Source organism: Oncorhynchus nerka, linkage group LG23, assembly GCF_034236695.1.
Source record: "Oncorhynchus nerka isolate Pitt River linkage group LG23, Oner_Uvic_2.0, whole genome shotgun sequence".
NCBI classification, from domain to species: domain Eukaryota; kingdom Metazoa; phylum Chordata; class Actinopteri; order Salmoniformes; family Salmonidae; genus Oncorhynchus; species Oncorhynchus nerka.
Window position 1 is genome coordinate 20086335 of NC_088418.1, and position 12911 is coordinate 20099245.

The 12911-nt window shown below is 40.0% G+C and overlaps 1 protein-coding gene across 5 annotated transcripts in view; it reads right to left on the reverse strand.

Moving 5' to 3' along the window:
• Nucleotides 1–12856, reverse strand: part of pemt (phosphatidylethanolamine N-methyltransferase) — a 94043-nt gene extending 81187 nt beyond the window's left edge. For 2 of the 5 annotated variants that reach the window (XM_029629139.2, XM_029629138.2), the window contains exons 1-2: nt 12764–12845; nt 3957–4064 (exon numbers count right to left, since the gene is read on the reverse strand). In XM_029629139.2, the coding sequence (XP_029484999.1) occupies nt 3957–4064; nt 12764–12838 (183 nt within the window). In that variant the 5' untranslated portion in view covers nt 12839–12845. Of the gene's footprint in view, nt 1–3956; nt 4065–7079; nt 7179–12755 lie in introns of those variants that run through there. The other 3 variants (XM_029629140.2, XM_029629141.2, XM_029629142.2) reach the window with 3 other exon arrangements.
• Between the last annotated feature and the right edge of the window lie 55 nt (nt 12857–12911).

A 12911-nucleotide genomic window follows, 5' to 3' on the forward strand; every position in this document is an offset into this window, starting at 1 on the left:
TGACTGGCAAAAAAAAGATCTGAGTAAAACCCACACAGAAAAAAAGATCTGAGTAAAACCCACACAGAAAAAAAGATCTGAGTAAAACCCACACAGAAAAAAAGACCTGAGTAACCCACACAGAAAAAAAGATCTGAGTAACCCACACAGAAAAAAAGACCTGAGTAACCCACACAGAAAAAAAGACCTGAGTAACCCACACAGAAAAAAAGATCTGAGTAACCCACACAGAAAAAAAGATCTGAGTAACCCACACAGAAAAAAAGATCTGAGTAACCCACACAGAAAAAAAGATCTGAGTAACCCACACAGAAAAAAAGACCTGAGTAACCCACACAGAAAAAAAAGACCTGAGTAACCCACACAGAAAAAAAGATCTGAGTAACCCACACAGAAAAAAAGATCTGAGTAACCCACACAGAAAAAAAGATCTGAGTAACCCACACAGAAAAAAAGATCTGAGTAACCCACAGAAAAAAAGACCTGAGTAACCCACACAGAAAAAAAGACCTGAGTAACCCACACAGAAAAAAAGATCTGAGTAACCCACACAGAAAAAAAGACCTGAAGAACTAGCTGTAAACTTCAGAGACCACTCGGGCTTGGTGCTGCTAGCCCAAAACTCTCCACTCTACTATTAGAAGAATACCACTAGTTGCTACAAAACAAATGTCGACAAACTATGACCTCTTTCATGACGTTTAGTGTGCCAAGTGTTATTGTTATCAACCAGTTGACGGTGGAAATCAATGTTGTTTTGGTGTTTCAATATTACATCGGAGTCTAAAAGATAAAAGCGTTATATAACCAGCTGATAATGCATGTTAAGGGCGTGCATTTGCATAACCAGCCCAGATAAATGTGTCATGTTGTCCTCCTAAACCTGGGGCAGATCCTCGGTCTCTGCAAATGTGTTGAAGGCATGGCCTTAAAAACAGATGACTTCTTTCAGCATGTTATCCAATAGACAACTAACAATTTGTTCTGTTTCATTGAATTAACTTCCAACACTGATTGCTTTGATATGTAAACTGAGGAACTGTGAAAGAAATGGGTTGGGAGAAATAGAGGGAGAAGAACAGAGCAAAGACAGGAGGGGCAGGAAAAACAGGCGTGTAACAGAGAGAAGTTGGGAGAGGCTGGTATACACCTATGGACAGAATCAGTGTTGAAGTACTAGGGAGCGGTCTCCAGACTACATTCTTGTCTCGGTGTCGGATACCTTTGACTCGGTCTCGATAGTGAAGACTCATCATTTCTTCTAGTCAGAATTATCAGCTTCCATTCAGTCAGAGCATAAAACCGATTCGCCAGGCCAAATATATACACTCCTTTCTTGAAACAATCTCTTAACAGTCTTTATATGTATTATAGACATGTTTGCACAGTGGCAAACCTATAGCCCTTCAGTGTGCGACAGGTTCGTGATTCTGAAAGGATAGTAAGCATAATACTAGCTCACTCATGTAGGGAAGTGCACTTTTTGCAAAACACAAAGGGCCAGTAGTGTAGTGGAAGGTATACGCAGGTATAAGCCGTATACCCACTTTTTTGATGCGAATCAAAGTAGTTTAGTGGAGGTATACGAAAAATTACATGGGTAGCCGGTAGAGTAGAAAATACATTTTAGCTTATGATATCTACCAGTAAATGCTAACTGAGGCAACAATGGATACGCAAACCAGGTATTGCATTTTTTTGTGTTGGTGTTGGTTAAATTTTTTTTTTTTAATTTTTAAACTAAGAATCTTGAAAGTGAAAATCTGAAGGTAGAAAAAAGAATGTTTTACACAGGGTGCTCATCCTTCACTGGGAGGGCAGTTAGGGAACTCTTTTGCAAAATTAGAGTACTCCCATTTTTCCAGGCACCATAAGGCTGATGGAAATGTTTATCTTTATTTAGCCATCTTACATATAAAACCTTATTTGTTCATCAGAAACTGTGAAAAACTCACCACAGGTTAATGAGAAGGGTGTGCTTGAAAGGATGTTGGGTTATATTGGAGAGAGTCTCAGTCTTAAATTATTTTCCACACAGTCTATGCCTGTATTTCGTTGGCATGATAGTGAGGGCCGAGAATCCACTCGCACATACAGTTGAAGTCGGAAGTTTACATACACTTAGGTTGGAGTCATTAAAACTCGTTTTTCAACAACTCCACAAATTTCTTATTAGCAAACTATAGTTTGGGCAAATTGGTTGCATGATAAGACATTTTTCCAACAATTGACAAATTAATTCACTGTATCACAATTCCAGTGGGTCAGAAGTTTACATACAGTAAATTGACTGTGCCTTTAAACAGCTTGGAAAATTCCAGAAAATTATGTCATGAAGCTTCTGATAGGCCTAATTGACATAATTTGAGTCAATTGGAGGTGTACCTGTGGATGTATTTCAAGGCCTACCATCAAACTCAGTGCCTCTTTGCTTGACATCATGGGAAAATTAAAAGAAATCAGCCAAGACCCCAGAAAAACAATTGTAGACCTCCACAAGTCTGGTTCATCCTTGGGAGCGATTTCCTAACGCCTGAAGGTACCACGTTCATCTGTACAAACAATAGTATGCAAGTATAAACACCATGGGACCACGCAGCCGTCATACCGCTCAGGAAGGAGACGCGTTCTGTCTCCTAGAGATGAATGTACTTTGGTGCGAAAAATGCAAATCAATCCCAGGACAGCAGCAAAGGACCTTGTGAAGATGCTGGAGGAAACAGGTACAAATGTATCTATATCCACAGTAAAACAAGTACTATATCGACATAACCTGAAAGGCTGCTCAGCAAGGAAGAAGCCACTGCTCCAAAACTGCCACAAAAAAACAGACTACCGTTTGCAACTGCACATGGGGACAAAGATCGTACTTTTTGTCCTCTGGTCTGATGAAACAAAAATAGAACTGTTTGGCCATAATGACCATCGTTATGTTTGGAAGAATAAAGGGGAGGCTTGCAAGCCAAAGATTACCATCCCAACCATGAAACACGGAAGTGGCAGCATCATGTTGTGGGGGTGCTTTGCTGCAGGAGGGACTGGTGCACTTCACAAAATAGATGGCATCATGAGGCAGGAAAATTATGTGGATATATTGAAGCAACATCTCAAGACATCAGTTAGGAAGTTAAAGCTTGGTCGTAAATGGGTCTTCCAAATGGACAATGACCCCAAGCATACTTTCAAAGTTGTGGCAAAATGGCTTAAGGACAACAAAGTCAAGGTATTGGCGTGGCCATCACAAAGCCCTGACCTCAATCCTATAGAACATTTGTTGGCAGAACTGAAAAAGCATGTGCGAGCAAGGAGGCCTACAAACCTGACTCAGTTACACCAACTCTGTCAGGAGGAATGGACCCAAATTCACCCAAACTTAATGTGGGATGCTTGTGTAAGGCTACCCGAAACGTTTGACCCAAGTTAAACCATTTAAAGGCAATGCTACCAAATACTAATTGAGTGTATGTACACTTCTGACCCACTGGGAACGAGATGAAAGAACTAAAAACTGAAAGAAATAATTCTCTCTACTATTATTCTGATATTTCACATTCTTAAAATAAAGTTGTGATCCTAACTGACCCAAGACATGGGATTTTTTTACTAGGATTAAATGTCAGGAATTGTGAAAAACTGAGTTTAAACGTATTTGGCTAAGGTGTATGTAAACTTCTGACTTCAACTGTAATACATCTGTTAAAGTGTGTATGCGACGAATAAACTTTAATTAGATTTTCAATATGTACTGTTTGAGGTACTCGAGGACCGGAGTTGGGAAACACTGCTCTCTAGTTATATGATAAATAGAATTACGCCAGAACAGCCACTAAACATTTGAATGTGAAGGTCCATTCTATTAATTTTATTTCTATGCATCGGCTACTCATTACTCATCAATATTAATTTTGAATGGAAATCATGTCTATGAATTTTACATATATGCTTTGATTACTCACCACATTCCAGAAGAAAGGGTTGAAGATGATGGCGATGACAGCAACACAGAACCTGGGGTCATAGACGTCTATGTGCTTCAGAACATCCCCCATTACTGACATGTCCACCTGACAGACATAGAAACAGAGAAATATCAGAAGCACAGAAATAGAATTCTATGTCAAACTTCAAAAGACAGTTTAACTTTGACCTTTGGAGTTTTTTTTACTGATGAGTGCCTAAAGGTTTTCTTTGAGTATATGAACAGAGTTGTAGGCCTTTTCTAGATGGGAAAATGAACTGTAGGTATTTTAATTCGGTCAGAGTGTTAAATAGTATTTCAGTATGACTGATGACTAATGTAGTCAATTTTGGATATCATTCACGGCTTCATGCTGAATATTTATAGGGCAGCAGGTAGCCTAGCGGTTAGAGCATTGGGCCAGTACCTAAGGGTACATCTGTCAATGTGCCCTTGAGCAAGGCACTTAACCTTAATTTGCTCCAGGGGCACCGTCCTACTATGGCTGACCCTGTAAAACACATTTCACTGCACCTATCCGGTGTATGTGACAATAATATACAGTACCAGTCAAAAGTTTGGACACACCTAATCATTCAAGGGTTTTTCTTTATTTTTACTATTTTCTACATTGTAGAATAATAGTGAAGACATTACAACTATGAAATAACACAATTGGAATCATGTAGTAAGCAAAAAAGTGTTAATAAAAATATATTTGAGATTTGAGATTCTTCAAAATAGCCACCCTTTGCCTTGATGACAGCTTTGCACACTCTTGGCATTCTATCAACCAGCTTCATGAGGTAGTCACCTGGAAAACATTTCAATTAACAGGTGTGCCTTGTTGAAAGTTAATTTGAGGAATTTCTTTACACTTAATGCATTTGAGTCAATCATGTGTGTTGTGATAAGGTAGGGGTGGTATACCCAATTTGTTAAAAGACCAAGTCTATATTATGGCAAGCACAGGCCCAGTGACTTAGCCATTTAAAAAAAAAAATGTATTTGAAACCTTTAGAAACTATTGAAAAATTACTCAAATGCACACAATTTCCCTCTAAATGGCACAAAAACGATTTTCTCTGTCAAACTCACAACACAACTACCTGGCTGCAAAAGTGCATTGAGAGTAACGTCAGCAGCAGGCGCTCAGCTCGTGCACAGGCAGAAGCAGGCCAGCAGCAATTTCAGCAGCAATTTTTGCTGACGGCAGCAGCAAGATTGTAGGCGTTCAAAGAGACAAACCCAATGAATATAAACTCAGAAGAAAAAGGAATGTCCCCTTTTCAGGACCCTGTCTTTCAATGATAATTGGTAAAAATCAAAATAACTTCACAGATCTTCATTGTAAAGGGTTTAAACACTGTTTCCCATGCTTGTTCAATGAACCATAAACAATTAATGAACATGCACCTGTGGAACGGTCGTTAAGACACTCACAGCTTAAGGGCAGTTAACCTCTTCAACCTATGGGGGCGCTATGTCATTATTGGATTAAAAAACAAGCCCGTTTTAAGCGCAATATTTTGTCACGAAAAGATGCTCGACTATGCATATAATTGGCAGCTTTGGACAGAAAACACTGACGTTTCCAAAACTGCAAAGATATTATCTGTGAGTGCCCCAGAACTGATGCTACAGGCGAAACCAAGATGAAACTTCAAACAGGAAATGAGCAGGATTTTTGACGCTCTGTTTTTCATTGTCTCCTTATATGGCTGTGAAAGCACCACGAATTAGCCTGCCCTTTCTATCGTTTCTCCAAGTTGTCTGCAGCATTGTGACGTATTTGTAGGCATATCATTGGAAGATTGGCCATAAGAGACTACATTTACCGGTGTCCTTTGTTGAAATTGTTGCGTAATCGCCAAGCTACTCGCATTCATCCATGTGATTGAGACAGAGAGGAGACTTCCAGGAATGATATATCATGAAGAGATATGTGAAAAACACCTTGAGGATTGATTCTAAACAACGTTTACCATGTTTCAGTCGATATTATGGAGTTAATGTGGAAGAAAGTTTGGCGTTTGGATGAATGAATTTTCGTTTTGTTTTGGTAGCCAAACATGACGCACAAAATGGAGCGATTTCTCCTAAACAAATAATCTTTCAGGAAAAACGGAACATTTGCTATCTAACTGAGTCTCCTCATTGAAAACATCAGAAGTTCTTCAAAGGTAAATTATTTTATTTGAATGGTTTTCTGGTTTTTGTGAAAATGTTGCCTGCTGAATGCTAACGCTATGCTAACGCTAAATGCTGTTACACAAATGCTTGTGTAGCTATGGTTGAAAAGCATATTTAGAAAATCTGAGATGACAGTGTTGTTAACAAAAGGCTAAGCTTGTGAGCCAATATATTTATTTCATTTCATTTGCGATTTTCATGAATAGTTAACGTTGCGTTATGGTAATGAGCTTGAGGCTATAATTACGCTCCCGGATACGAGATTGCTCGACGCAACAGGTTAAGAAAATAAATTATATGTAATTGTTCAATAATATGGAGTTGTTCAATAATTCAATGTGTTTAAAAATTAAAAATATCTGATCATATAAAATGTGTTTATATTACTTTAACAAATAAAAATGTGATAATAAAGAAACAAATCTAAACTAAAAAATGTCAAATCATATTTTTTGCCGTGATGGCCAGTCAATTTGAGTAACGTTATTGTGTATTCTACATAATGACGCAGTTTTACGTTATTACGTAATGTTGTCATCACGCAATGATATCACAACTTCATTTAGCAACAAAATCGACTTGCCTCAAGCAACTTCCCCTGAAAATGAGTTGTCAACACTGAGAACAGCTCAAATAAGCAAAGGTTAACAACAGTCCATAATTTCTGCTAGCGACCCACCTCAACAACATCCGGTGAAATTGCAGAGTGCCAAATTCAAAATACAAAACACGCAATATTAAACATTCATGATAATACAAGTGTCAAACATGATTCTTTAGCTTAGAATCTTGACAATCTAACCGCATCGTTGCTTTACGGCGACAGTACAGCAATTGATATTCTGAGGTCAGCGCCTCACAACAGCATATTATCCAAACAAGCACAGGCGTCACAAAATCCCATATAGCGACAAAATAAGTCACTTACCTTTTGAAGATCTTCCTCTGATCGCAATCACAAGAGTCCCAGGAACACAATGAATGGTCGTTTTGTTCGATAAATTCCTTCTTTATATCCCACATTGAGTTCAGTAATCCACCCGTTCAGAATGCAGACATAGGAGTTCCAAAAGTTACCAGTAAAATTTGTCCAAACAAATCAAATGACGTTTCTAATCCATTATTAGGTACTCTAATGTCTAAATAAACAATAATATTTCATACGGAGCTAACTACTTTCAATAGGAAAGGAAAAGAACGAAGCTCGCACGCAAGGAGACTAGTTTTGCCATAGGACTCCGTGAGGATAAACAACTATTCCTTGTTGGTTTTTCAGAATACAAGCCTGAAACCATGTATAACTGTTGACATCTTGTAGAAGACATAGGAACTGCAATTTGGGAGGTGGAAGTCTTTGTTTTCAATAGCTTAACCTTTGAATTGGCTGGCAGGTCAACAGAAAGTGTCCTTGGGTTTTCACCTGCCAAATCAGTTCTGTTATACTCACAGACATAACTTTAACAGTTTTAGAAACTGTAGAGTGTTTTATATCCAATACTACCATGTATATGCATATCCTAGCTTCTGGGCCTGAGTAGCAGGTAGTTTACTTTGGGCACCTCAGTCATCAAAACTTCTGAATACTGCCCCATATCCCGAACAAGTTAAGACACGAAGGTCAGTCAATCTGGAAAATGTCTTGAACTTTGAAAGTGTCTTCAAGTGCAGTCGCAAAAACCATCAAGCGCTATGATGAAGCTGGCTCTCATGAGGACCGCCACAGGAAAGGAAGACCCAGAGTTACCTCTGCTGCAGATGATAAGTTCCTTAGAGTTACCAGGCTCAGATATTGCAGCCCAAATAAATGCTCCAGTTCAAGTAACAGACATCTCAACATCAACTGTTCAGAGGAGACTGTGTGAATCAAGCCTTCATGGTTGAAATTGCTGCAAAGAAACCACTACTAAAGGACACTAATAAGAAGTAGACTTGCTTGAGCCGTGAAACACGAGCAATGGACATTAGACCGATGAAAATGTATCATTTGGTCTGAGGAGTCCAAATTTGAGATTTTTGGTTCCAACCTCCGTATCTTTGTGAGATGCAGAGTTGGTGAACGGATGATCTCTGCATGTGTGGTTCCCACCGTGAAGCATGGAGGAGGTGCAATTCTGGTGACACTGTGATTTATTTAGAATTCAAGGCTCACTTAACCAGCATGGCTACCACAGCATTCTGCAGCAATAAGCCATCCCATCTGGTTTGAGCTTAGTGGGACTATAATTTGTTTTTCAACAGGACAATGACCCAACACACCTTCAGGCTGTGGAAGGGCTATTGAACCAAGAAGGAGAGTGATGGAGTGCTGCATCTGATGACCTGACATCCACAATCACACGGCATCCACAATCACCCGACCTCAACCCAATTGAGATGGTTTGGGATGAGTTGGACTGCAGAGTGAAGAAAAAGCAGCCAAACCAGATGGGATGGCGTATCGTTGCAGAATGCTGGTTACGTGTGTCTTGAGATATAAATAAATCACTGACAGTGTCACCAGCAAAGCACCCCATCACACCTCCATGCATCTCGGTGGAAACCACACATGCAGAGATCATCCATTCACCTATTCTGCGTCTCAAAAATATATGGCGATTAGAAGCAAAAATCTAAAATTTGGACTCATCAGACTAAAGGCCAGATTATCACCGCTCTAACGTCCATCGATCGTGTGTCTTGGCCAAAGCAAGTCTCTTCTTATTGGTGTCCTTTAGTAGTGGCGTGGTAGGTTTATTTGAACAGTGAGAGACAGAATAACAACAACAAAATCCAGAAAAATGCATGTCAAAAATGTTATAAATTGATTTGTATTTTAATGAGGGAAATAAGTATTTGACCCCTCTGCAAAACATGACTTAGTACTTGGTGGCAAAACCCTTGTTGGCAATCACAGAGGTCAGACATTTCTTGTAGTTGGCCACCAGGTTTGCACACATCTCAGGAAGGATTTTGTCCCACTCCTCTTTGCAGATCTTCTCCAAGTCATTAAGGTTTCGAGGCTGACGTTTGGCAACTCGAACCTTCAGCTCCCTCCACAAATTTTCTATGCGATTAAGGTCTGGAGACTGGCTAGGCCACTCCAGGACCTTAATGTGCTTCTTCTTGAGCCACTACTTTGTTGCCTTGGCCGTGTGTTTTGGGTAATTGTCATGCTGGAATATCCATCCACGACCCATTTTCAATGCCCTGGCTGAGGGAAGGAGGTTCTCACCCAAGAATTGACGGTACATGGCCCCGTCCATCGTCCCTTTGATGCTGTGAAGTTGTCCTGTCCCCTTTGCAGAAAAACACCCACAAAGCCTAATGGTTTCCACCTCCATGTTTGACGTGGGGATGGTATTCTTGGGGTCATAGGCAGCATTCCTCCTCCTCCAAACACAGCGAGTTGAGTTGATGCCAAAGAGCTCCATTTTGGTCTCATCTGACCACAACACTTTCACCCAGATGTCCTCTGAATCATTGTTCATTGGCAAACTTCAGACGGGCATGTATATTGGCTTTCTTGAGCACATATACAGGTACTGCATGATTTCAGTCCTTCACGGCGTAGTGTGTTACCAATTGTTTTCTTGGTGACTATGGTCCCAGCTGCCTTGAGATCATTGACAAGATCCCCCCGTGTAGTTCTGGGCTGATTCATCACCTTTCTCATGATCATTGCAACTCCACGAGGTGAGATCTTGCATGGAGCCCCAGGCCGAGGGAGATTGACAGTTCTTTTGTGTTTCTTCCATTCGCAAATAATCGCACCAACTGTTGTCACCTTCTCACTAAACTGCTTGGCCCATTCCAGCTTTGTGTAGATGTACAATCTTGTTCCTGACATCCTTGGAGAGCTCTTTGGTCTTGGCCATGGTGGAGAGTTTGGAATCTGATTGATTGCTTCTGTGGACAGGTGTCTTTTATACAGGTAACAAACTGAGATTATGAGCACATCCTTTAAGAGTGTGCTCCTAATCTCAGCTCGTTACCTGTATGAAAGACACCTGGGAGCCAGAAATCTTTCTGATTGATAGGGCGTCAAATACTTATTTCACTCATAAAAATGGAAATCAATTTATAACATTTTTGACATGCATTTATCTGGATTTTTTTGTTGTTCTTCTGTCTCTCACTGTTCAAATAAACCTACCATCAAAATGATAGACTGATCATTTGTTTGTCAGTGGGCAAACGTACAGAATCAGCAGGGGATCAAATACTTTTCCCCCCCTCACTGTAACTCTGGGTCTCCCTTTCCTGTGGCGGTCCTCATGAGAGCCAGTTTCATCATAGCGACTGCACTTGAAGACACTTTCAAAGTTCTTGAGATTTTCTGGATTGACTGACCTTCATGTATTAAAGTAACGATGGACCGTCATTTCTCTTTGCTTATTTGATCTGTTCTTGCCATAATATGGACTTGATCTTTTATAAAACAGGGCTCTCGACTGTATACCACCCCTACCTTGTCACAACTGATTGGTTCAAATGCACTAAGTGAAGAAATTCCTCAAATGAACTTTTAACAAGGCACACCAGTTAATATACACACTTTTTATTTTATTTTTTACGTTGAATGAGTAGGTGTCCAAACTTTTGACTGGTACTGTATATATATATTTTTTTTATTGCAAACCCAAGACCCTTGCACGACTGAGTAGTGACACCATGTTCACCTCCAATTCAAACATGAACATACGTCGCTGCTTGTTTGGGTTTCCCCACACTGAGGCATAGTGCCTTCTTCACCTGATACTTGTTGTTTTTAGACATACCCGACTTTGAACTGGGCTTTGAATGGGGGAGGAGAGGGGCCAGGGTTCAGTCAATTTTAGAGTTCCATTACCACAAGGCAAACACTTTATTTTTTCATTTTGAAAAGAGCTTTTGACGCCCCCACATAGACACAATGACCTAGCCTGCAAAGGCCAGCAAACCATTTGAACTGGTCATGTCCAAGCCTACTCTGTGGTGATACGGAATTAAGTAGCCTACAGTACATCAGTTGACCATGTGTACCCACCTGCACGTGTTACTGGTTTGACTCTGTTAAACAACCGCTATAATTTGCACTAGTAAATGTAGCCTACATTTCCAGCATGTTGTAGGAAACGATGGTTTAAGCAGGTAGGCTAATACTTCAGTTCAAGGTCTGCTTATAACCAAACCATCATCAGATATTTCTTATCCACTGGTTGTTTGTAAAGCATTAGTCTAGATATCACTTGTTAGTCATTAACAAGATTCAAAACCATTGTATTATGAAGGACAGTAGGCTAATCCTTTGTTAATCATGTAAGAGGCTAGTGGTTAAATAATTAAATAGGTAGCCAGTTTATAAGTAGACATTAAACTTACCTCATCCCCATATGTGTTTATTCCTGCTCTTTCGCACACCAGTATTTATACTTGCACATCCTCATCTGCACATCTATCACTCCTGTGTTAATTGCTAAATTGTAATACCTTCACCACTATGGCCTATTTATTGCCTCACCTCATTTGCACACACTGTATACAGATTTTCAATTGTATTATTGACTGTACATTTGTTTATCCCATGCGTAACTCTGTGTTGTTTTTGTTGCACTGCTTTGCTTTATCTTGCCCAGGTCGCAGTTGTAAATGAGAACTTGTTCTCAACTGGCCTACCTGGTTAAATAAAGGTGGAAAATAAATAAGGCTTATCGTGCAGGCTGGTCTCATAGGCAAGACGTAACATCGTAAACAAAAATCCATGACCTCAAATTAGTATGACATGTTACGTTTGATATGGTTACATTAGACAGAAGTTCGGGGTGAGAGTATAACGCAAACATCAGGAGGATGGTTGTTCGGGATGGACGGGTGAGGGTATAACGCAAACGTCTAGCAACCCAAAGGTTGGATGTTCAAATCTCATGACAGACAACTTCAGCATTTTAGTAACTACTTAATACTTTTTTAACTACTTAGCATGTTAGTTAACCCTTCCCCTAACCCAGCTAATGTTAGCCACCTAGCCACAACAAATTGTAATTTGTAACATATCATACGTATTGAAAATGTGTAACATATTGTACAAATTGTAATTTAGAAAATAATAATTTATACCTTACAAAATGTAACATTTCATTCTAATTTGAGTGTCCCTGATTTACTATGTTACGTCTAACCCCGGAGTCCAGGTTGCAAAGTGATACCCAGAGACGGTCCAGCCATACAGGCTCGAGCAATATTCAGAAACAGTAGGCTATAATATTATTTGTATAAGCTGTCAGACCCACAACTCTCCAGCAGCTTGACTCTACACCATGGCGACACTGTAGCCTACTACCTAAAACGTGTTGTGCACTGCGTTGTTGCTAAACCAACTCGGTCACATCTCACATACACTCACGGAATGCAACACTGTGCAGTGTGCACTGAACATTATTATCTATGACAGAGACAATGGTCGATGTCACGTTATAGCGGTTGTGTGGCAATTCATTCGTTTCGATACATTCTTTGCCTAAAATGGGTTACTGTGTGGCGAATGACAACAAATCAACGATAGTTAGTTGTTGAGTAGACCATCCCAATTTTTGCCCTCTCTGAATGTCATGCGCACACACTAGTACCATATGTATCACCCACTCACTCGTGTACCTTACTGTAATCCACGTTATTCAGCCCTCCGCAACAATCCAGCACGGGATTTCTCTTGTCGGCAACGCCGCTCATACACACACCACGGTAGAAAGAACGACTGACTGAGAACTTGAATGCTTTATATGTGCTGATAGCAACGCATTTC